The 23,832-nt window shown below is 38.8% G+C and overlaps 1 protein-coding gene across 4 annotated transcripts in view; it reads left to right on the top strand.

The window, feature by feature from the left end:
* The window catches only part of AGBL3 (AGBL carboxypeptidase 3), a 33,852-nt gene that overhangs the window by 6,777 nt on the left and 3,243 nt on the right, over positions 1–23,832 (top strand). For 2 of the 4 annotated variants that reach the window (XM_082240235.1, XM_082240234.1), the window contains exons 3-21: positions 104–164; positions 1,197–1,382; positions 4,679–4,786; positions 6,222–6,369; positions 7,134–7,916; positions 10,012–10,177; positions 10,624–10,750; positions 12,101–12,201; positions 12,344–12,423; positions 12,595–12,643; positions 14,380–14,478; positions 15,604–15,672; positions 16,675–16,788; positions 18,202–18,327; positions 19,995–20,088; positions 20,930–21,001; positions 21,345–21,521; positions 22,148–22,178; positions 23,506–23,714. In XM_082240235.1, coding sequence (XP_082096361.1) covers positions 104–164; positions 1,197–1,382; positions 4,679–4,786; positions 6,222–6,369; positions 7,134–7,916; positions 10,012–10,177; positions 10,624–10,750; positions 12,101–12,201; positions 12,344–12,423; positions 12,595–12,643; positions 14,380–14,478; positions 15,604–15,672; positions 16,675–16,788; positions 18,202–18,327; positions 19,995–20,088; positions 20,930–21,001; positions 21,345–21,521; positions 22,148–22,178; positions 23,506–23,714 — 2,800 coding nt within the window. Of the gene's footprint in view, positions 1–103; positions 165–1,196; positions 1,383–4,678; positions 4,787–6,221; positions 6,370–7,133; positions 7,917–10,011; positions 10,178–10,623; positions 10,751–12,100; positions 12,202–12,343; positions 12,424–12,594; positions 12,644–14,379; positions 14,479–15,603; positions 15,673–16,674; positions 16,789–18,201; positions 18,328–19,994; positions 20,089–20,929; positions 21,002–21,344; positions 21,522–22,147; positions 22,179–23,505; positions 23,715–23,832 lie in introns of those variants that run through there. The other 2 variants (XM_082240236.1, XM_082240237.1) reach the window with 2 other exon arrangements.

The raw sequence follows: 23,832 nt of genomic DNA, 5'->3' as shown, positions 1-23,832 counted from the left end.
TTATTGAGTGCACAGTGTCCCATTTCAGATATTTTTGTCCACTTTCCGTGTGCAAGAAACACGTGACCTTACTTTCTGTTGTATTTTTCTGTTGTTTTTTTAGGACGAAGATCCCTTTAACCCATTTTTAAGAGAAGATCTTGAGCGGTGTGCCTTTTATGCAGGTCTGAATATCGTTGTTCATTGTCAAACTAGTGAATTGAAATGCATTTGGGTAAGAGTAGAGAAGAATTAGCAGCTAGGTGAACACAGCAAAGTTCTAGCATGCAGTGTTGCAAAAAAGGTCTAAAGAAATCATGTTTAGTGTCAGACATGAGGATAATTTGCTGTTAAAATCTAGTAGTGGTATAATATCGATATTTATATGTGGCAATTATCTTTTTGTGATCTGTACAGGCGACTCTCCACTTATGCAGTGAAATGTGCATAAGTGGAAGCCCCCAGGAGAGTCTTCATGGCTTGCGATGAGACCCTCCCCAGAGCCGGAAGAGGGTGTCATCTTTGGGCTCTGGGGAAGGTCTCCTCATGAGCCAGGAAGTCTTTCCAGTTCTTTCCACACTGCTGGGTTGCTGGCGCTGCGTGTGTGCGATTGTGTGCAAGTAGATCACATACAAGTCTGTGATGTGATGATGGCATGAGGAGAGTTCCTTGAAGCTGGAGGCATAGCCACCCTAAAAAGGGTATGTGCTAATAGAAATGAAGAAATAATAGCACTTGCAAGACAGAACAAAACCACACACCCAAGTATTTTGAAAGCAAATTCTGCATTTTCTTCCTTAAACAAATTTGATAAGGGAGCCCTGGACCAGTTTATAAATTACTATAAAAACCCAGTTGCTACTTTTGCAATGTTGTGTTCTTATACAGATTGATATTTTGTTGTTTTTAATGCTCAGCAGCTGCAAATGAACGTTGTGTTTTAATGATCTTGTTATTTTATAGCTTGTTTGTGGTTATTTGTATATGCTTGCTTTATTGCTTCTTCATGTTCTATAAGATAGAAGCCCAGGGCTCCTTTTGGAGGAAAGGCAATTCATACATACAGTAAAAAAATAAATACAGTACAGAGGAATCATGTCAGATAGGCAGATGAGATTATTCTTTTCAATTGTATCAGACAACTTGGCTGTCTAATTTAAGTTATCCAAGGCAAAACGAGTCATTGTCTTCTCTCCTCCCCCCCCCCCATCTTATAGATTCTTTTTATGATCAACTTTTGCCACGGACCACACAGATTTTATTGGAATATAACTCGGGGAAATGGGTGCCACGGCTTCGTGAACCACGAGATTTATATGGCCTGCCTCCCGCAGCTGGACACCTGAATCTAGTACGCTGGCCCCATGAGTATGAAGTTATCAGAGAGAAAATTGAGCATATTGGTAAATGATATTAAAAGTGTGTTCTGATGTGATAGTTTTGTAGCTAGTTATTAAAACAATATTTTCCTAAATTACAGTTTCTATAGCAAAGCATTTTATAAATCCTTGCTGCAGTCAGTTAAAATTTTGAAAACCTTATATTGAAGAAAGTGTGGAATACATACAGTATTACTTTGAATGTTAAAAGGAAAGGACAACTGAACCTAAATAGCCTCATAAATAAATGTGCCCTTAGCTTTCATATAAAGAAAGCCACACACACCCTTAATTAACAGTATCATTCCACCCTTTAGTTTCATTAGTTGAATGAGAATAGGATTGAGACTACATGCATAGGATCCAACTGTAATGTTTAATAATAGAAGAGCCCTGATGGTTCAGACCAAAGATATATCTAGTTCAGCATCCTGTTTCCACTGGATAGTTGCCAATAAAGTCTGCAGTGCAGTAACATTTGACTTCAAAACTTATTTATGATTTCCCTTTTTTATACAAATCACCTACTTTTTAAAGAAAAGTCAACAGGGTCAACCCTCTTCCGAACACTTGTGGGTTATTTAATATGTCAACAAAAGAAGCTAAGCTAGAAGGTCTACTGTTATTGAGAAGTTACTGAAATGCAAGCGTGGGATGTAGAACAAATGCAAGAGGAGATGTAGAACTGGAGGAGCACATGGCTAAAAACTCTAAGAGCAAAAATTAAATACATTGGAAGCAAGAAATCAGATAGGAGTCAGTATGTTGAAAGACAGGAGAGTTTAAAGGTAGGAGAATACATAGATTTCACAGCAGCAGAATGAAGCCGGTGCATCCGACTTCACAATGAAATATGTAGGGCACAGATCAGCGCTTCTGAGCTTTTTCAGGAAAATGTCTGAGGAACTGAGGCAGATAGTGATCATAAGATATTAAGTTATGGGCCTTATTTGCACATTAAAAAAAATTACCAAATCCCCAGTTCTACATGGTACCCATCCATGAGTTTCTCAAGAACTCAAATGTGAAAATGCTGAGCTTTTAACAAAAGTAAGTTACTCAACCCTAAATTTACCTCAATACCAGCCCAGCCTTTATTATTGTTTTAAAGATAAGTAACAAAAGCTGGGGAATCGTTATGACAATAACTTAATCTGATGTTACATTTTCAATTCCACTTGATTTTCCAATTGGATAGTAGTGGTTATTTTTATAAGTGCATCATGATACAACTGGATTATTTGTGTAATGGGAATTATGCTTTGAGTTGAACCTTACTCTGTCATAGAAATGATCAGTGGAGATCAGTTGTCTTAAAAATCATGTACTTATGTAGCTGATAACAGAGGGCCCTTCAAAATCTTAATTAAGTCACTATTTGTAATCATGGATGGATACCACGTTGTTGTTTGTTGCCCCTTTCAGCTCGATTTCTAAATAACTTTAGCTCCTGTACATTATCATCACAAGGTTGCATTAGCCAAAGGGTTCTGTCATTTACCAGATAAGTTAAAAAGTGTATATATATGCCAGCAACTAATATAAAACTGAGACTCCCAAAACTATAAATATTATTTTGTACTCACATCAAATTTTAGCTCTTTGGCACCATATTTTCCAGCTGTAAAGTAGAAACCAAATGTAATTTTCATATAAGCTGACATCTGTTAACTCTCAGCAACAGTTAGGATCAGATTGCTGTTCATTTATAATCCAACATGTGAAGATGTTTTAACTTAAAGCATAAGTAGTAAGTTAAAGCATTGGTATTTCCATAATAGGACAATTTTGAATGCCTGCTACAAAATGAAAATGAAATGTTATCATAAAGATACAGAGATAGTCTTAAGAAATTAAGGTCTATCACATATGAAAAGATAATATGTGTAATTGTCTATCATATCCTGTCTGCTTTGGTGAGGCTTCATACATTTCAGTGGGGATTTCAAGTTGAATCATTTTTGTGCAAGTTTTTTTCTTGTTCCAAAGTTTGTGGTCTGATACTGACACCTTCTGGAAAAAGCATCCTTCTGCTCTTGAAAAATAATTTCATGAGGAAATGCTTGAAAAACCTTGGAGGTATTCATAGAACATAATGAATCTGTGAACTAGATCAGAGTAATCCGTACCTGTGACACATGAAGAGTGTATAGTTCTTATTCTTGAATAATGTTTCCTTTAATGTGAACAAAATGACCCTTTCTTAGTTCAGGGCCTCTTAAACTAAAGCAAAGTATAATATCTATAGAATCTGGGATTTAAAGAAATATACTTGACCATCCAGTCACATACATCAGTGGTTGTTTTAAGTGGTTGTTTTCATTAAAGAATGAGGTCAATTCTTTGTAAAGCATCCTGAAGATGGTGATTTTATTATTAATAATAAGCATGTATACATATTAATATACAACAATGTGTTTACACAATAATGTGTCTGTGAGAGGGGAATTCTTGGTTTGTAAATGTTTTTGTTTTATTATGTATTTTGTGTTCTCATTTTGTATTTTTATGTTATGAATTACCCTGTGATCTTCAGATGAAGGGCAGTATAATGAAAAACAATAAGAAGAAGTGTGCATGCACACGAAAGTTCATACCGATAACAAACTTAGTCTCTAAGGTGCTACTGGAAGGAATTTTTTTATTTTGTTTCAACTATGGCAGACCAACACGGCTACCTACCTGTAACTAGAAATATAGCAGATGTTTTGTTTCACATTTTCATCACAACAGTGCCCATTGCCAAAAGGAGATGCTGGTGTTCAGTTTTTAAATTGTCTTGTGAGTTGTCTCTTTGGCAGTGAGGAACTCTTGTAGTAACAACAGCAAATGTAAACTTGTACGCATTGCTTCTTTGGATCACAGCCACTGTGTTGACAACATACATGCATCTGCTATACAAATTATGTATATAATGTAATAGAGAACAAGTAGCTGTCCAGATTTCAGTGGTGCAGGGTAATGATTTGGTTATAGATAAGGCTGAAGGTTCTTCTCATATGCTACAAATGAATCTTGTTAACTTCTGGGGTGTGCATCTCTTTTGTTTCATCAAGATTCTACTGTATTGTCCATGGCATTTACATCTTGATCATGAAACAGGAGATGACAGACTATCAGCATTTCCATTTAAAAAATAGATTAAATGTATCTTATCAATAGTAGCCAGCCATAAAGGGATTTTTAAGGCAACACTTCCTTACTGTTTAACAATGCATAAATATAAAGCTAATTTCGTGATTTTTGGTTGCATGCCACACAATGAGTGTTTTGAATCAACAGCTATAATTAAACATTATTTATTTGTTTTGTTTTTCCAGAGTGGGTTCCCCCTCAGCCGGAGCCACTATACAGTCCAACATGTCTGGAGACTGAGCCTCTTTGCACAGACCCCGGAGAGGGTGCTGTGGTGTATCTAGCAGATGGAGGTCTGAGCACATTTCATTACTGAGTGCATAACACTTGAAGCATAACCATGTTTGTGATATTAAATGGTTTTCAATAGAAAAAGATACATAGTACTATCTTAGAAGTAACTGAAAAAGAGAAACTGGAGAGCAAAAGATCTACAATTTTTTTTAAAAGTTGCAAGTATTTATTTAGAATACAAACACCACTCAAAATGCACATGTGTTGAAATATAATGGCAGACAGTGGTTGTTACTGAACAATTAACAGGCTGTTATCCTAAAGATAATGTCATGGGCAACTAGTTTCTGGAGGCCCTTGATGACAGAAGGCTCATTCTGTATGTATAAGAAACTTAGTTATCCATCTGGGGCTACACTGAACATCAAAATGAAGATACAAATACACAGTTAAGTGTGAATGTGCATTTGTTTTAAGCTACACACCTGTATAGTCTGCAGCTGCATGCAGATCTGGTTTCTTGAATGGGGGAGATTAACATGGGAGCAAGTCCTACTGAATTCAGCAGAATTCACGTTCATTGACATAATGAGTGTAACTGTCCTTGCTCCGGCCCTCAATTCTGCATTCCATAAATCCCGAAAGCTTTATTAAAGAGTACACAGTCTCTGCATCAGCTCAAGATACAGGTTACAAGGTTAAAAGGCACATCAGCAGAGTCTAGGATACATGGCTAGACATAAGTAAAGACATTTTTCCAACAGATGTTGTGCACCTTCCAGTCTGGAGCTCATAATTCATGTAGTTTCCCTCCCAAGGAAGAAGACTGAGCTTGCAGGTATGTGCTCCTGTGGGGATGGATCTCTTTGCACTTTCACTGTCAGTGGCATGCTTTTGGCAATGGAATTTGAGTCCAGGCCTCCAATCTAGTTGGCTCCATTCATTGACTGGCAGCTCCTCTATTACTGTGGGAACCCCCATCCCCTTCCAGAACATCTGATAGCCCCAGGTCAGGGTCCCCCTCTACATCATTGCTTGAGCTTTTCCCAACCCCTTTCTCAGCCTTTTCATCTGACTGATTACCACCCCATCCCACTTGGTGGCATGGGGCCTGTGACAGCAGCTGATATTTTGAGGCAAAAATATTATTATATAACACATATGAAAGTTAGTGTAAGCATTAAGAAAACACTGCAGGATTGAACAAAGGCAGTGACACTTGCTTAAAGGGATGCTATATACAGAGGCTATATTCAGATGCTGGATATATAAACCCAATAGCTAACATTTTAAATGGCTCTCTATATGATCCTGAATGCTTCTTGGCCAAGTTTTAGTTTTGAAATTCCTAAGGGAAATCAGACAATTCTGCAGTGGCACTAGGACACCGCCAAGTGGGTGGCCTCTGAGTGACCCCTCCCTTCTTGCACAGAATATTTTTCTCATAGTAATTCACAACTGAATAATAATTGTATATTTTGCTTCTCTCACTAGCTGATAAAGAGTCCAGCTTTATGTATTCTCGAATAGGGGGTAGCTTCCCCTCAAAGCAGGTGCTTCCTCAATCATGGGATGACTGGGACAATACTTTGATCTTTGAAGCACGATTTGAAAGTGGCAATCTGCAAAAGGTGGTCAAAATGTAGGTTGCTCACCATTTCCCTTTGATTTGCAGGAGTAGTTGCTGGTTTCTGTCTGCATTTGTTCTGGCGTTAAAGGGTGATATCCAACTAAGTAATTACTCGAAGTAGTCACATTGAAATCAGTAGGTTGACTACTTAGACTGAGTATAGATATCACCTGTACTCTTGTTTTGGCAAACCTGGATTAATAGCTTAGAAAACTTGAAATGCAGATATCCATATACACTTGCAGGAAAGTTTGTATTGGCTTATTAGAATCCCAGAATCACACAAAGAGGACTAATTTCTGACCACTCAGCACTTGTAGAATTTCTGGCCACTCAGCACTTGTAGAAAATATAGACAGTCAGGACCACAAAAACACTCCAAATGTGTGAATTGGTATGTAATTATATGTGAATCAAAATAAAGCAGTAAGATAAAACAGCTAATGAACATAATTGTAAAATACAATATATATTGAAAGACATAGAGAATATAACTTAACTGCTCATTCAAGACATCTGAGAATTTGATCTAAGCTCACCATAAAGATCATGTGGACTGTTTTTAAAATACAAATATTTGCATGAACAAGTTCCTTATAAGTTTATTATAGGCAACAAAATCTACAAACATTTTTTTGTGAAAGAAACTTGGGTTTAAAAAGATACATTTGAAATAAGAGAGATAAAGGAGCAGCATATATCATGTTTCATAACTGTGCCTGAATGCCCAACAGTATATTTTATACTAAAATACTTTTCTCCTTTTCCCATGCCAGTAGTGATTTTGAGTACCAGCTGACACTACGCACTGATCTCTACACAAATAAGCACACCCAGTGGTACTACTTCCAAGTCACCAACACCCAAGCAGGAATGCCCTACCGTTTCACCATTGTCAACTTCACCAAGCCAACAAGTTTGTATAATCGTGGTATGCGTCCGTTGCTGTATTCAGAAGCAGAAGCAAAGATCCACAAGGTGGGGTGGCAAAGGACAGGAGATGAAATCAAGTATTATAAAAACAATCTCGGCCAAGGTGGGCGCCAGTATTTTTCCCTGACATGGACATTCCAGTTCCCGCACAACAGGGATACCTGCTATTTTGCCCACTGCTATCCTTACACTTACAGTAACCTGCAAGACTACCTAGCAAACATTGCTGGAGACCCAAGGCGGTCCAAGTTCTGCAAGATCCGCATCTTGTGCCATTCCCTGGCTAGGAACATAGTCTATGTTCTAACCATCACTAACCCCTTGCAAGATTTTCAGGAGGAAAAACGCAAGGCAGCGGTGATTTTGACTGCCAGGGTGCACCCAGGTGAAACAAATAGTTCCTGGGTGATGAAGGGCTTTCTGGATTACATTCTGGGGGATTCAAATAATGCCCAGTGGCTTCGGGACACTTTTGTTTTTAAGGTGGTACCAATGCTGAATCCAGATGGTGTGATTGTAGGCAATTACCGCTGCTCTTTAGCAGGCAGGGACTTAAACCGCAACTATAAATCGAATCTCAAGGAATCATTCCCTTCCATCTGGTGTACCCGCAGCATGATCAAAAGGTAAAAAGGTAACACCATCCCTTTTCTGTGTCCAGTATCACCACTCTTTGTTCATTATTATACCAATATTAATTAATACATAATATGTATTCATCTTGTTGCATTAAACTTATTTTTTGTTCAAATTTTGTTGGAATTTTAGGTACACCTAAATGTTGTTTTAATACTTTCCCTGATTGGCATGTAGAAGGCCTCCAGGAAAATCATGAGTTAGCACTCCCTGCTGCTGAGGACAGGCAAGGACATGTGATAAAGTTAGAATTATAAAACCAGCGGCAGCTTCTCAAGCTCATCCCCACTTCCTTTCCCTGCCTAGCCTAGGATATTATTATTAATAGACTTTATTTGCGTAGCCGACAGGCCATAGCATCAAAGGACAAACACCGACAAAAATACATTACAAATATAATTACCATAAAATCTTATGACCTATTAGAGTATTCCTTCAGCTTCTGCTAGACATTTTATCTTGTAACTATTAGCTTTTTCTCTATTTGCTGATCTTTAGCCCGTTCCTTTTTTGTTTTCACCTGTTTCCCACTGTGTGTTTTAAAAAAGAAAAGACTAATTTAGTTGCTCTCTTTCTCTGGTTTGGCTGTCTGTCCTTCATGGCTTCATCAGGAAAAGCCACTTCTGCTCACTGGTTTCCCACGGGCATCTGGTTTGGCCACTGTGAAAATAAGATGGTGGACTAGATGGGCCATTAGCCTGATCTAGCAGGCTATTATTATGCTCTTATATGTATAGAAATGCTCTGAGGGGATAGGGGAAACAAGCCCTGTGTGTTTCAAATATTTAATGTGTACCTAGAGCTATCAGTGATCTTACAACTCCTGACCTCTCTTGCTGCATGGGATCTGGCATCAGTCCAGAACATGAGAGCCCATCAGGAAGTCTGCTTTTCTTTTTCTTATGTTTGTTTTCACTCTACCTACTTCCCTGGGAAAAAACCAAACTGCAGTCAAGGTGGTTTTTGAGTTGAGGGTTTAACAGCAGGTTTGTCTGGGTCTTTATTTGGACCATCTGTTTTGGGCTCAGATCTGGAAATTAGCTTTGGGAAGTTGCGTTTTCCTGAAGGCCTCCTACACACTGACCAGGAAACGAAACTTGTTAGTCATTGTGAGTGTGGGTTCTGGTGGGCATGCAGGAGGCCTCCTTCTCCACCCTGGCTTAGTCCAGATGGCACTAGTCATCCCTGGTTTTTGAATGTTTTAAATTACCTGTTTTTAACGGTCTTTTACTGATAATTTTTATTTAATGTAACCTTCTTTGAGGTTTTATTATGATAAAGCAAAACAAACATTTTATTAAATGTAAAATGAAATAAAAATAAATCATCTTAGTCTTTGGGGGTTTGGCCCTTCCAGTTTAAACCATGCCTTTTTCAGAGGTGTTTTTCTTTCCTTCCTGTATGTGTGTGTTTGTTTGTTCCTTCAGTCATACACTCTCTTTTTCTCTGTCTTTCAACAATGGTTGGAACTTGAGAGGGGCTGAGGAATTGGCTGTATAATTCTAACTTATTCATATGCTCCTTCCTTCCTTCCTGGTGATGGGCTTCACACATTGTTTCCATGGAAGACTTCTGCAAAGCCACTGGAAGGGAATAATCACAGTGAAGGAACCAGTGTTCCATTCTAACGAACATAGACTGGAAAGACCAACCTCTGAAGAAGGAAGGGAATTCCCCTATACCAATAAAGGGGACTATTTTCCTCAACAAAGCTCCTTAATCTTCTGTTAACTGTGTTTTTCACATAATGACAGCAACGTATGTGATAGTTCTGTTTTTTAAACATTTGTCACGTGTCGGCTGCAATGGAAAAAGCATTTTAATATTGTGCATTTAGTATCTGTCATTGGAAAGGCAGTGATGGCCTAATAGGTGCAACTCAGCTCTTATTGGACTCAAGGGAAAAGCTCCCCTGACCAATGCCCTAGTGTAGGTTGTTCCAGTAGAAAAACAATCCGTCAAGCAATGATCATCTTTAATACCTTTAAGAGATTTCCTACAGTTGCTATCATAACACAAAAAATCAAGAGTGTCTGATTTGCAGAAACCAAAGCTGCTCTTATTTAACTTTCTACCTTGTTACAGAATGATGGGAGAGCGCAAGGTTCTCCTATATTGTGACCTTCATGGTCATAGCAGAAAAGAGAATGTCTTCATGTATGGCTGTGAAAAACGAGATCATCAAGAAGAAGGGGCAGGCTTACATCAGCGTGTTTTCCCTCTCATTATGAGCAAACGTTGTCCCGATAAAGTAAGCTGACATTTAACATTAATATGTAAGAAATCATCTCCTTCAGTACATTAAAAATTTGCTAAATCACTTGACAGTTTTCTACGTTGTTTCAATCATCTAAATATTGTAAGAAGTTTGTGCTTTAAAAATAAGGGATTATATTGTGATAGTTGTTAAACATTCTAGGAGCTTCCATAGTGAGTCCCTTTAGGAGCATGCACCATGACATGAAGTTATTATATCATGCACTTCCTTCTGCCCCTCCCTTCTACCCCACATCTGTAACAGCCTATAATGCACAGTGGGCAAGAGGACATGAATGACTTGACAACATGACATCACCAGTAAACCAAACTATGTGCTGAGGAAGACTGTGGCACGGGGAGGTCATTTCTTGGCACAGCTGTATAGTTTTGGCCTCGTTGCAAAAGCGCAGTAGTAATTCCACTTCTCTCTTTGTTAAGTTCTCATTCCAAGATTGCAATTTCAAGATACAAAAAGCTAGAGAAGGGACAGGTCGAATAGTGATGTGGAAGATGGGCATCAGCAACAGCTATACCTTAGAAGTTACTTTCTGTGGGTCTAAACTGGGTAAGGCAAATATAGTTTTTCTCTAGAATCTATATTTAAAGCATTCAAAGAAGTCTCATGTCTTGTAGCTGCAGATTCTTTAAGAGATAATGTGTGCTTATTGTGTTTGACAGATAAATACTACAGTGATGCCTCGCAAGACGGAAAACCCGCTAGACGAAAGGGTTTTCCGTTTTTGAGCTGCTTCGCAAGACGATTTTCCCTATGGGCTTGCTTTGCAAGACGAAAACGTCTTGCAAGTGTTCCGATTTTTTTCCGCTTTCCCCCCTTTTTCTAAGCCACTAAGCCACTAATAGCCTTTTAGCCGCTAATCCGCTAAGCCTTTAATAGCCGCTAAGCCTTTAATAGCTGCTAAACCGCTAATAGCGCTAAGCCGCTAATAGGGTTGCTTCGCAAGATGAAAAAACCGCTAGACGAAGAGACTCGCGGAACGGATTAATTTTGTCTTGCGAGGCACCACTGTACATAGGAAGACATGTTGAAACGTTAACGTTATAGGTGTATATTAAAATTGCATTTGGCCCAAGAAATAGTGGTTGTGGGTACCAAATGTACCAATTACAGGGAGTAAATGACTACAGAAGGGTGGGATTTTGGTTAACGGGTTTAAAACTGAGTTTATGCTTACCTGAAAGTCAGTTAAGCTGTATTTACACAACAGACTAGCAGTGATTCCCTCTTTGGGTATTGTAGTTCTTTGAAGTTGGGTAAGTAGGAATCTCTAACACAGAATTCTCACACTTTCACAACTTTGAAGCTGTGGTTGTTGAACTGATATCAAATATTTATCTACCTTATACTGTAGATGTGTCCTTGTGAAGGAATCAGACTATTTAACAAGAAATAGCAATCTTTTATAAGTTTTGTGTGGAAATTATTGGTGTTAATTTGCATCCTACTGTCAACCTTAGATGGCAGATAAACACTTTGGGAGATGGTAGAAAATAATGAGGAAAAGTGTGAATGTGAGGCAAACTAATCTGCAATGTAGCTAAGGCAGAAGTGTACTTGTTTGGTTTATCTGTGGATTGGGTTATTTTTTTAAAAGGTAGCTGAAGGTTATAATTGGAAAGCAAAGGGTATCATTGGAAAGGCAAAGGAGTAGAGGTTCTCAAAAGGAACTATGGGAAGGAGTTTGGGAATATGGAATGTGAAAAGCCATTTGATGAACTTTTGAAAGTAAAAGATTTAAAATAAATAAAAAATGTTTTGCTAACAAAAAAGTGTTATTGGGTTGGTAGCAGTCCAAATTAAAATGTGGAATTCCATCAGTGGAATTAAAATAATTGCTGATACTGAATAGGACAGTTATTTCTTCACTGGTGACTGGTCCCCCCCCCCCTTTTCCAGGCAGTAGACATGGTACCCACTTTAGTACCAAGGATCTAGAATCCATAGGACACCATTTCTGTGGCTCACTGTTGGACTTCTGTAATAAAAAGAAGAGTAAGGTAATGCAAATAAACATTATTTCTTGCAGCAGTAATATCTGCAGCAATTATGTACTTAAAGGAATACAGTCAAAGTATTTATTATTATTTGGAAGTAGTGAGGCAGTAAATTTTATTGTTAACAGTGTGTGTTTTTCCTTAGTATAACGAGTGCCTGAATGAATTGGAGGAAATGCTGAAAAAGGGTGATCTATCTGCCTCTGTCAATGACAGAGATTCCAGGTAAAAGGACCTCTTCTAACAATTGTTTTATTTCTAGCTTGTTATTAAGGAAATCGGTGCCATGCTTTCCAGATGTGTTTGTGGAGCATATAATTGATTTGTTGTGCAGACAAATTTTAGAAATCCATACTCTTGTAAATGAAAATAAACATAATTATTTTTCTTTTACAGTTCTGACAGTTCAGACTCCAATGAGGTTACCGTTAAACTAGAAGCCCAGGTACGATATACATTATCATCAAAAATTCAGCTTTAGTAAGATTTTACTTGAAATTAATTTCCTTGAAATGTAATATAATGATATACAGAACAGTATACAGATGTTTAGTTGCAATGTGTCAAAATAATATATACACACCAATTTTTTTTATTCATAAGAAATATACTGGAAAACAAAAAGAAACAACTAGCAGTGCTTGATTTATAATATAGAACACAACTACTTTATAATATCAACTTGAATGGCAGATTTAGGATTCTTCATACTATCGGAAACACACTTCTCAATATTAACTGACATATCAACCATTCTTCTGTAAAGTGTATCTTCAGACAAAGGAATTTTCACAATCAAGGCTCAGGCAGGCTTAATTGATTTTTCCTGCTGTTGTATGTGGTTTTGTCTGTTGAGCAATCCATTCTGTCACTTAGTAAGATATATAATTTGCATCTTATCTGAGACTTTTACTCATTTTTTGAAATACATTCGCTGGTATTTCTGCTGTTCCAAAAGGCTTTCAAAATATTGAACCTTCTTTTTCACCAGATTTCCGTGTTTTGACAGCAGACGTCTTGTCATCTTGTTTACAGCCATGTTGGAATTGGAAAGCTTCTGGCCACAGATCAAACACATAGGCTGAACGACATTTTCATCTCCAGCCCGTGTGAAACTGAGACTCAGATAGATATCCACATATTGCTGACAAACATGGATAACTAGGATTGTTTTCAGTATCACTTGACGCACTTTTGCTCATTTTGAAAATATGGCTATCCATATTCTGCAAATAATAAAAAATATTTTGATACTGTACTACACTACACTGAAATGTTTAACTATTTCTTGGATTGTCCTTGAAACTTTCCACCACACTTGCCATCCTTTCCTGCCAGAACCTCTGCTTTAAGGAGTCTTCTTCAACCAGACACAGCAGACCACAATATTGTTATTGTGAGTAGCAAGTGGTGGCACCTAGTTTTGCTCTACTTGTCTCCCTGCACAGCAAGATCAGTTCTGAGAGGCCCAGCTCCCATCATCACTGAGGGAGGTGGGATGAGGCAAGAAGCAGTTGGCTGGGCACAGGCCTTGCCTGCCTCTCCCAAGACTTATAGCATGCACTTCTTGTTAGTTGGGGACATATGAAAGGTGCAGAACAGGTGGGGCTGGACAAGACATACACACATACTGTGAGTGATAAATCAGAAATCAAACATGGAGAACATATGCTCAAAGAGGGAAAGATGTCACGCTAAAAAGTTGCTTCATTTAGGGGGAAACTAAGCATTTCAAGAAATATTACTTTGGTGCTACTGACAAAAATAGAAACCTCAAAATAATAGACTTCATCTCTATCAATAACATCTGATACAATTTACCCCATCCCTTGGCTGACATTGTTACACGGTGTTTCCACCCCAGTCCAGTCATTGGGGTGCATTGGGCTGCAGCCATTGATGTGGAGGAGGGTGAGGAGATGCACATTATATTTTCAGGAAATCAGGATGTATTGTGTTAGATTTTATTGAGGAGGATTTGGGATGTGAAATGAGGACATGTCTACCATTTAGTTGTTCAACATCTAGTTGACACAACATCTAGTTGTTCCCTTAAATCCTTTTGAGTTTTGATCTAAGAATAAAATTTAAAGGTTAAATAAAGAAAAAAAATATAATGTAGATAACTGTAATCCTATTAAACCCAGATATACATATTAATTTGTTTGTTTTGCTTGTTAGGCAAAACCAAGAAAGAAGTATCTGAAAACCAAGAAAGAAAGGAGTGCCTTTCTGGTGTCATCAGGAAGAAGATTTTCTAAACAACCCCATGAATCAATTGTAAAGCATTATTATTATTATTATTATTATTATTATTATTATTATTAGCACTAGGTATTAACGAGATTAGTAGGGTTGCCATATTTTGAAGAGCAAAGAAGAGGACACACAAACACACACAAGCGCCTCCTTGATTTATTTGTTACTCCCCCCGCCCCGTACAGCCAGTGGCCCTTATGCTTTGTGACCTCCAACACTCCCCCTGCCCACCTACAAGGGGCCACAGGCTATTGTTATTGTGCATCACAACCCAAGCAAAGCAGTCAGACGTTCCTCAAACTCTTCTCCTCAACCCATATGCTCAACACCCTCCTCTGGGTCTCGTCCAGGCAGCTGTCAGAGGAGGAGAGCCAGCAGGGAGAGAATTGGCAGCACCTGGCACCTCATGCACCTCCTTCACTGCTGCTGCTCGCTCTCTCTCCCTCTCCTCACAAACCCAGTTCCTGCCTCCGCACTGCCCACCAATGGCCGGGGGTGTGTGTGAGGGAGGCCTGGCTGGCCAAGTCCTCTTTCCGCCCTGACCAACCCTGCTGGAAAAGGCCAGAAAAGCCATGCATTAGATGAACCATGCCCATCCAAACAAACAAACAAAAAACCTTGGACATTTTGCTTAATTTTAAAAATCCTCCCAGACAGACATTTTAAGCCTGAAAAACAGGACATATCTCGGAAAATCCAGACATATAGCAACCCTAAGTATTTCTATATGATGTATAACACTGACAGGAAATCAGAAGAATAAACACTGTGCAATTTATTGTTTAAGAATATATTGTTGGCCTGGCAAATGCACCAATGTCATGAAGATAAACCAGGACTTTGTCAGCTAAGAATTGTTACTTGACCTTCAGGATTCTATCCATCATAAGACCATGAACAGACCTTATTCTTCACTTCTTAGATCCATCACAATAAAGTTATATACTGAACTAGGAAGATCCAGTACTTATTTGAGCAGACTGGTGCAGTTCAGAAAAGGTGTCTTCAGTACTTTCTTTTGTGGAAATAGAAGGAAAGTGCATCTTGAAAATTCCTGAAATATTATGAGAGTATTTTGTTTACTTTTGCATCCTTTTAAGTATAAGTGTCTCTTATAAATACTGCAATCCCTTTCTTCCTGTTTAGAGTGAAACCAGAAAATCAGAAGAATCTTCCCACAGAATTTCCAAGAGCCATGAACAAATTATAAAAAGTGTAAGGATTTATATGTATTGTGAAAGATCTGTTGTCCTTTTGTGATCAGAATAGGATTATACAGTATACAGCACATTAGTTAACTGACAGCAAACATTAGTCAGTCAAATCTCCTGCTTATATGAATTCTAAGGTATACCCATAGGAATATATTTGAAATGTTTGATATTTTTAGTAGCTGTTTATAATTGCTCTTTTCCTCAATTATTCAGACAAGTGAAAGTTTATACTTTGGGATAAGTATAAACTTCTTTTTTTAAAGGCTTTTTGCAGTAATGTTACAGTTACTACTAATAACTATGAAATACAGTTATTCACCAAATCAGCAAGGGAAATACTAATGTGTATTAGTATCATTAAGGATGTAGTTGCACATCTCTTTCATGTTTCTGAGCTGGGCCCATTGAACTGTTCATTGCTTTTGATGCATGTACACACCCATCTGGGTCCACTAGCTGTTGTACACAACTAGAGTTGAATAAGGACAAATTGCTGTGAACATTTAGAATAAACCTGTGTATGTCATACATGAAGCATGCCAAGGTTGTTGAGCTTTATGTTTAGCTTTTTTTAGGGGATCTGCCAAAGTTGTTCAGCTTTTTTTGAAGAGATCGTCCCCTAAAGTTGTTGAGCTTTACTGGGGGGGGGGCAGGCTTCTGCTAGGGGAAGGCAGAACCTCAGTTAATTGAGTACTTTCAATGCTTTTCAATAATTTTTGTGCCCCCCATTGGCTACGCCCATGCCATGCTATTATTTTAGTTATTCCCATGTAAGTGAAGTGACTGGTAAGCAGTGGCGTAGCGTGGGTTGTCAGCACCCGGGGCAAGGCAAGTAATTTGCGCTCCCTAACCCGTGGATTTGCGCCCCCTAACCCGTGGATTTGCGCCCCCTAACCCGTGGATTTGCCCTAACCCCAGATATTGCGCCTGGTGCGGCCGGCCCCCCCTGCACCCCCCACGCTACGCCACTGCTGGTAAGTAGTACGTTTCTCTTTCTCCACAGACCCAGGTTTTTCAGAAACTGAAACCAATGGAGCTGCAAAACATACGAAAGGAAAAATATGAAATTACCAAGCGGACTGTAGAACCTTTGTCCAGAACACCCAATGCTAAAAAGGTTTGGCTGGCCCATTAATAGAATAATTTTCCAGATAATCAGAAAATGCATATAGCTTTATGTTAGTGACAACCAAAAGCAGAGTTTGACTTTGACATTAGGAAAAGCTAAAAGGATGCTGTGTCCTGTTGTTAAAGGGATATCTGACAATGTAACATTACCGCTTAAGATAATATGTGTGCTTTGCAATTTATTTATTTATTTAATTACTGAAATAGAACAGCATTGTGGAACCCACTCTAATTAAAAGAATCATAGTTCCTTTTACTTTGCACAACAGTGTTTGAACAGCAGACTGTAAGGTCACCTGCTGTTTCTTTTATATCCTAGAAGATGTTAATTTGGAAGAATCCGCTCATTCCTAGAAGTTGTTAACACCAAAGGTCCTTTACCTTTGTTTTAAGACTTTCAGTAAAAGTGATTAAAAAAAGCTTTGTAGCTTTTTTCAGAACAATCAATGAAATACATTGAGTAATTATTTCTTTAACTTTTAGCAGGCAGGTATTCTGTTTTACAGAAATGTATTTTAAAGTATGGTCCAGTTTAAAAGAAAGGGATATAATTATATCTCAGTTCCCTGAAGAGCCTTTAGTTGCAGCGCAACAGGCAGTTTGAGCATGCTTTTCTTCCTTTGTGATTATCATAACATGTTCTGTGGCCCTTAGCTTCCCATATGCAGAAAGAGAAAGGATCGTGTGTCTTTAAACAAGCAATTCTTATGAGATTATGCCTACAGATTCAGAGTATTCTAATTTGGAAGAATCTGCTCATTCCAGGGGTTAGTGGCTCAAAATTAAGAGCCAGGGTAGACATTACATACAGGAAAAAATAAAGACAATACTCATAAATCCTAGATTGGAATCCACTAATTATTCATTTCAAATTGGTTACATGGAAAGAAAGAAACCCAAAGCAAAATGGTGAGTGATTCAGGTAAAACCAGAAAATATCAGGGATCATGAAGGAAAAGAAACTAAGAGAACTTGCTCTGTCAACCCACTATGTGTACCTATTAAGCCCTCTATGGATTAGTTTAATATGGTTTGAACAGCTTTTCATTGAACAAAAATATTCCACAACAACCCAAATCTAGAACTTGCTAGGGGGACAGAAGCTCCATAAAACAGCAAATGTTTAAGAACAAGTGAACAAAGCTGTTAATTTACTGCTGAGAGACTTGAAAGGTCCTTTCCTGTGACCCCTGTTTCAGGGGGTGAGAGAACTTATGCAGAGTACCTGACTGCTGCAATCCACACACAGCACAGCATTAATACCAGCCAACATTAATATCTCATGCATCCAGATGGCTGATGAGACTATTATGTGACTAGCACAAATAACACAGGTTTTTGTTATAAGCTTGCCTGCATCACTGCAGGAGTGTCCCCAGACAAAATGTTTCTGCCTTTCTAGGAATGCTCTGAGCACTTTTGGGAATGCGCTAAGGAGGAAAATGGGAAGCTGCCATACAGAGGTTGGGTCGGCACCAACACCTCCTTCCACGCCAGTCTGAAAGGAAGACGGAGGAGACATTTTGAGGTAAGCAGAAATGGTGTTGCATGGAATGACCCATTACTGACTCTGCAGTTGCAAATTGCGGCTAGCAAGTTGTCATGCAGAGTCCTTCTAATGCTTGCTTGCTCTCTCAACCTTATTTCCATATTTGCATTACAGCAATATTTGCTTTGCTCAGTTTATATTTTGAAGAGCTGTTCCCAGTTGTGTGCTTAATATTAGGAGCCTTGATAGATCATTAGCCTGATGCTGCAAAGCAACTCCTTGTATCTATAGAGCAGTGATCTAGAAAGGGCTGGAGCTATTTTATTAGGAAACCTCTACTTTAGGAAAGTGATGGCTAACCTGTGGCTCTTGGTATATTGTTGGACTCCACCTTCATTCATCCTAGTCAGTGTGGCCAGTAGTGAGGGATGATGGGAGTTGTAGTCCAGCAACATCTGGAGGCCAAAAGTTAGCAACCCTGGTTTAGTCAAAACAGATGCATGAGTAAATTTTGCTCTCGGACTATGATATTATTCAGTAAGATTGTATGGTATAATGTTACGATTTTAACTTATTAATGGTGGCTGCCTAAAAATAAAAACAAATGCATTCAATAGGGTTTTCACATAATTATCTGACCACACATACTATGTGGATATTGCTTAGAAACATTGACTGTGTCAGGGAATGTTGGCTATATGGGGAATGTCTTTTCTGTAAGCTCCAGCCATTCAGTAAGCCAGAGTTGACCACAATCCTGCCAGTGTCACAGTGTATACGCCTTAAAGGTGGATTATACAAATACTCTGAACTCTTTCCTCTCCCCCTTCTGTTTCTTAAAAGGGTGCTGCTTTCCTTTTTGATATTGCAATTGCAATACTGCATGGGTTGTCAGCATGTCACAACACAAGCAGGACAGCTAGCAGGTATCTGTGGCATTTGGACAGAGGCAGGAAGGCACACATTTCAGGTTAGGACATAGTCTCAGGTGTTTCCACTTGCCTCCCTTTCCTATGCTGTGCTGCTGTTTGCTTCTCAGACCAAAGCCAAACTACACCAGAGACACTAAGCAGAGGTTACACTAGAATGGTACTATCCCATACTTCACTGCTATGATGTTTACGTGGCGTCCATTTTGAACATTTCCTCCTGTGCTTTGAAACTCCAGCTAACAGTTTGCCAAGAAAATGGTTAGCAATCAAATATTATACAGTTTTTTTAGCTGCAGTGATAGTTTCTAAAGAAGAGGAAAGCTTTCTTAGTAAGCAAAAAGGCAGGGTACATTAAAAAAAAAAGTAATTACATCCAAGGGATGATCAAATAAGCCTTAAAGGCTGAAGAACTACTTTAGACATTGCATACACCAAAATCTCGCAAGCACACAGAGCCTGAACTTTTGGGGTGTAAAGGCTAATTTGTTCATTTGGTGCAAGGATATGCTTGCATAACAAAACTTCCCCACCCACCCTATCTTGTGTGTCCTGCATCATCCTCAATTCTGCTCCAGAGGATTGGGGGAAACCTCAGCACAGGGGGAGGAGAGGGACGGAAGTGCCACAGCACTAGCTTATGCTGACAGAACAAGTTAATTAGCGTTGCATTGGATATAACTCTACAGTTCAGTGCTTCTTTACAACAAACTGATTTCAGACTTCGGGTGGGAAGTTTAATAATAATAATGCATTTGCCTCCTTTTACTCTTGCAGTCAAAAGCCTTAGCAGGGCTTCATAAACTCCTCAGAGAAACTAACTCAGTTGTAGAAGGTAAACTTCATGAAATGTCGTTTGATTCCCAAGCAGGTAAGAGATAACATGGGCAAAACTGTTCTATGAACGTGTGAACCTTTTCGTTTGAAAAATTAATATAGGTATTTACAAAGTTGTAAGAAAAGAATTAATTTGTTTTAGTCATAGTCATCATCAGTGCAGATACAGCGTCATGCTGTTAAAGCAATCCATGAAAGGGAAAGAGGAATTCATGCACTGAGTATCTGTGAGGCCATGGCATGCTTCTAGAACATTGCATCTACACTGGACAATAGAATGGTGGCATGCAGATAGCAGCCTCTGCTTTTTGTTCCCTATCCAGTCCAATGTACAGAACAATTACAAAGGACAATTACAGCAAAAGAACTGGGATTTAATAGCAACTAACATTGCATTTCTCATATTTTTTTATGGGAAGCTCTTCTCACACTATATGAAAAGCATTTTCTCCCATTTGATAAAGTTTTCTAGAAAGTGGATCATGCTTTATATTCCCTAAATATTTAGAATACTCTAACTGGATACTTCCTAAACTTCCAATTCTATGCGTTAGCATGAAATTAGAAACACAGAAAGCATTTGGGGGGTAAGGGAAGGTACCATGTTTCAGAAGATTTGCACATCCTTGGATTCTTTGGAATGCCTTGTTTTTGTACTTTGCCCGTAAATAGGCATGCATGCATGCATTTAAGGACATCTAAAGACATGTATCCAATTAAGTTGACTCTAGTCCACAAAAGCTCTTTCGGTAATATTTTGTTTGGCCTTTTAAGTTGTCACAAAACTCTTTCTCCCTTTTCTATAAAAGTTAAATGTGTATTCTTTCTGAGATTCATTTTATGATCAGTTCATGACAGTTGTGGCCATCTTTCAGATTCTATGCCAGATGAACGAAATAAATACACAGTTCAGTACGTCAGTCATTACTTTCCTGAACAAGGATTAAGTAAGTTACTCATATCTTTAATTCATATAATCTTGTGTCTAGACACAGGTTCTACTGTATGTGCAATTATAAGCAATACAATGAAAGCCATGTATTGCATAAAATAGAGATTTTACAGCCTGATCCTATGCATGTTCACTCACAGTTTCCACTAAGTTCAATAGGGCTTGCTTTCAGGGTAGAGAGCATTGGAAGACAGTTTTAGAGCATAGAGAATGAGCTAATGGAGATGTACACCAGAAGCATAAATTCATGCAAGCAAGAATAAACTCAAAAAAATTATATTTTGTCCTTTCCTTTAAAATAATACTCTGTGTCTGGTTCCGGCCTTTGTTTCCTACAGATATTGGCTGGGACCTAGCCCAACCTTTGAAGCACATCATCTCACAGAGACTTTTTCTGCCTCCTGCCATCCTTGACCAGATGTGCAACACACCAAGAAGACACCAAGGTGCACTCTCGGGTTGCAAACTTCCTAGGGTGGAAAATATGAGAAAAGAAGCAAAGATTCCACGAAGAAGTAAGTCAACTGAATACTTGGGGATATACTGTGGTCTAAACCACTGAGCCTTTTGGGCTTGCAGATCAGAAGGTTGGCAGTTCAAATCCTAAACGGGGTGAGCTCCCATTGCTCGGTCCCTGCTCCTGCCAACCTAGCAGTTCGAAAGCACGCCAGTGCAAGTAGATAAATTGGTACCGCTGTGGCAGGAAGGTAAATGGCGTTTCCGTGTGCTTTGGCTTCCATCACAGTGTTCCGTTGTGCCAGAAGTGGTTTAGTCATGCTGGCCATATGACCCAGAAAGCTGTCTGTGGACAAACGTCGGCTCCCTCAGCCTGAAAGCGAGATGAGTGCCGCAACCCCATAGTCACCTTTGACTGGACTTAACCGTCCAGGGGTCCTTTACCTTTTTTACTGCATGTAGTAGCACTACAGTTCTTTCTATAAAAGCCCATGGCACATTTTGGGGGGAGGTGCTGCGCATTTGGCTCCTCACACCACCCTGTTGGCCCTGTGCCACTGGGATCTGATCTGAATGATTTGCTGGGCGTAAGGAAACTTTACAGAGGGGGAAAGGTTATTTCATATAAAGGAAGCATTTCCTGAAACATTTTCAGTAGCATATTATTTTTCTTTTCTACTTACAGCCTCTCTCATACATGTGGAGTGTCATCCCAGGTAGGAAAACTTGTTATTTGTTATCAGCAATCTTCCATGTGGATTTCTCAGTCATATTCTTTATATCTTTACGATTTAGGTTTGGAAAGAGTGTAACATCCTTCTTGTTTTCAGATTTCTAAAAAACTGTATTATTCAGATGGGCCAACCAGCTCTTATTAATGTGCTTAATGCTTTTATTGGATGATGATGATGATGATGAAAAATTATATACAGTGGTACCTTGGTTTTCTAACATCTCTGTTGACGAACATTTTGGTTTTCGAATGCCGTAAACCTGGAAGTACAGTGGTGCCCCGCAAGACGAATGCCTCGCAAGACGGAAAACCCGCTAGACGAAAGGGTTTTTCGTTTTTGAGCTGCTTCGCAAGATGATTTTCCCTATGGGCTTGCTTTGCAAGACGAAAACGTCTTGCAACTGTTCCGATTTTTTTCCGCTCCCCCCCTTTTTCTAAGCCGCTAAGCCGCTAATAGCCTTTTAGCCGCTAATCCGCTAAGCCTTTAACAGCCGCTAAACCGCTAATAGCCGCTAAACCGCTAATAGCGCTAATCTGCTAAGCCGCTAATAGGGTTGCTTCGCAAGACGAAAAAACCGCTAGACGAAGAGACTCGCGGAACAGATTAATTTCGTCTTGCGAGGCACCACTGTAAATGCTTCAGTTTTTGAACACGCCTCTGAAGTCAAACATGCCACATGGCTTCCGCTGAGTGCAAGATCCTGAAGCCTAGCTGTTGGCTGTTGAGTTTTCAAACGTTTCAGAACTCGAACCATCTTCCGGAACAGATTACATTAAAAAACCGAGGTACTACTGTACCACCCTTTATCAAAATATCCCAGGGTGATGTACAACCTTTTAAAAAGATTACAGAACATCAATGATAAAAACATAATAAAAGCATAATAAAAAGCATTTTGACAGACAGCCTAATAATAAAATGGTCAATTTAAATGCTTTTTGTGCATTCTTTCAAAAAAAAATTGCACAAAACAGTGTGGAATGGATTTAAGATGACTGAGTGCCAAAAGAACAGGTTTAGGTTAATCTGTCTATCCCTAATTAGAAGAGTACTGAACTCTTATGTTGAACGCAATGGCATTTTGAGATGCTTATCTTGGGATGGACTGTGCCTTGAATCCTGTCACCAGTGTGCTGTGTCTTAAAATGACAAACTAAAGCTTAAACTAAGACACTGTGTTTTATTTTTATTTGTGAATGTTAAATTGTATAGCAATTCTGTATTAAACAAGCATTTATATATCATCTTGGATTTTATACTGCAATTGCTACTTCATTTGATGTATTTATTTTATTTTATTCTGTTTCAGCTCTCTGGTTATCCAGGCAACTGGAGAAAATAAAACTGAAAGGGGTTGTGTCACATTGGAGTTAGGAGAAAAAGAAGTACAAAACATGGCCCTGGCTCAAGAAACGCATTTTAATTCTTTACACAACAAAGCTACAACTTGGCGATTAGAGAAGTGTCGACCTGGAAGAGCCACTAGTTGCAGAGAGAAGACATCTTTACAAGCGAAAGGTTTCTTTCCCGCCTTCATCACTGAAATTATTAGCAAAAGACTCAAGTACAGTGGTATCTCGGGTTAAGAACTTAATTCATTCTGGAGGTCCGTTCTTAACCTGAAACTGTTCTTAAC

Source organism: Podarcis vaucheri (genome assembly GCF_965113315.1).
Source record: "Podarcis vaucheri genome assembly, chromosome: 10".
In the NCBI taxonomy this organism is placed as follows: domain Eukaryota; kingdom Metazoa; phylum Chordata; class Lepidosauria; order Squamata; family Lacertidae; genus Podarcis; species Podarcis vaucheri.
The sequence above is the reverse complement of the archived record's forward strand: the minus strand, read 5'-3'. Positions and strand labels throughout refer to the sequence as shown.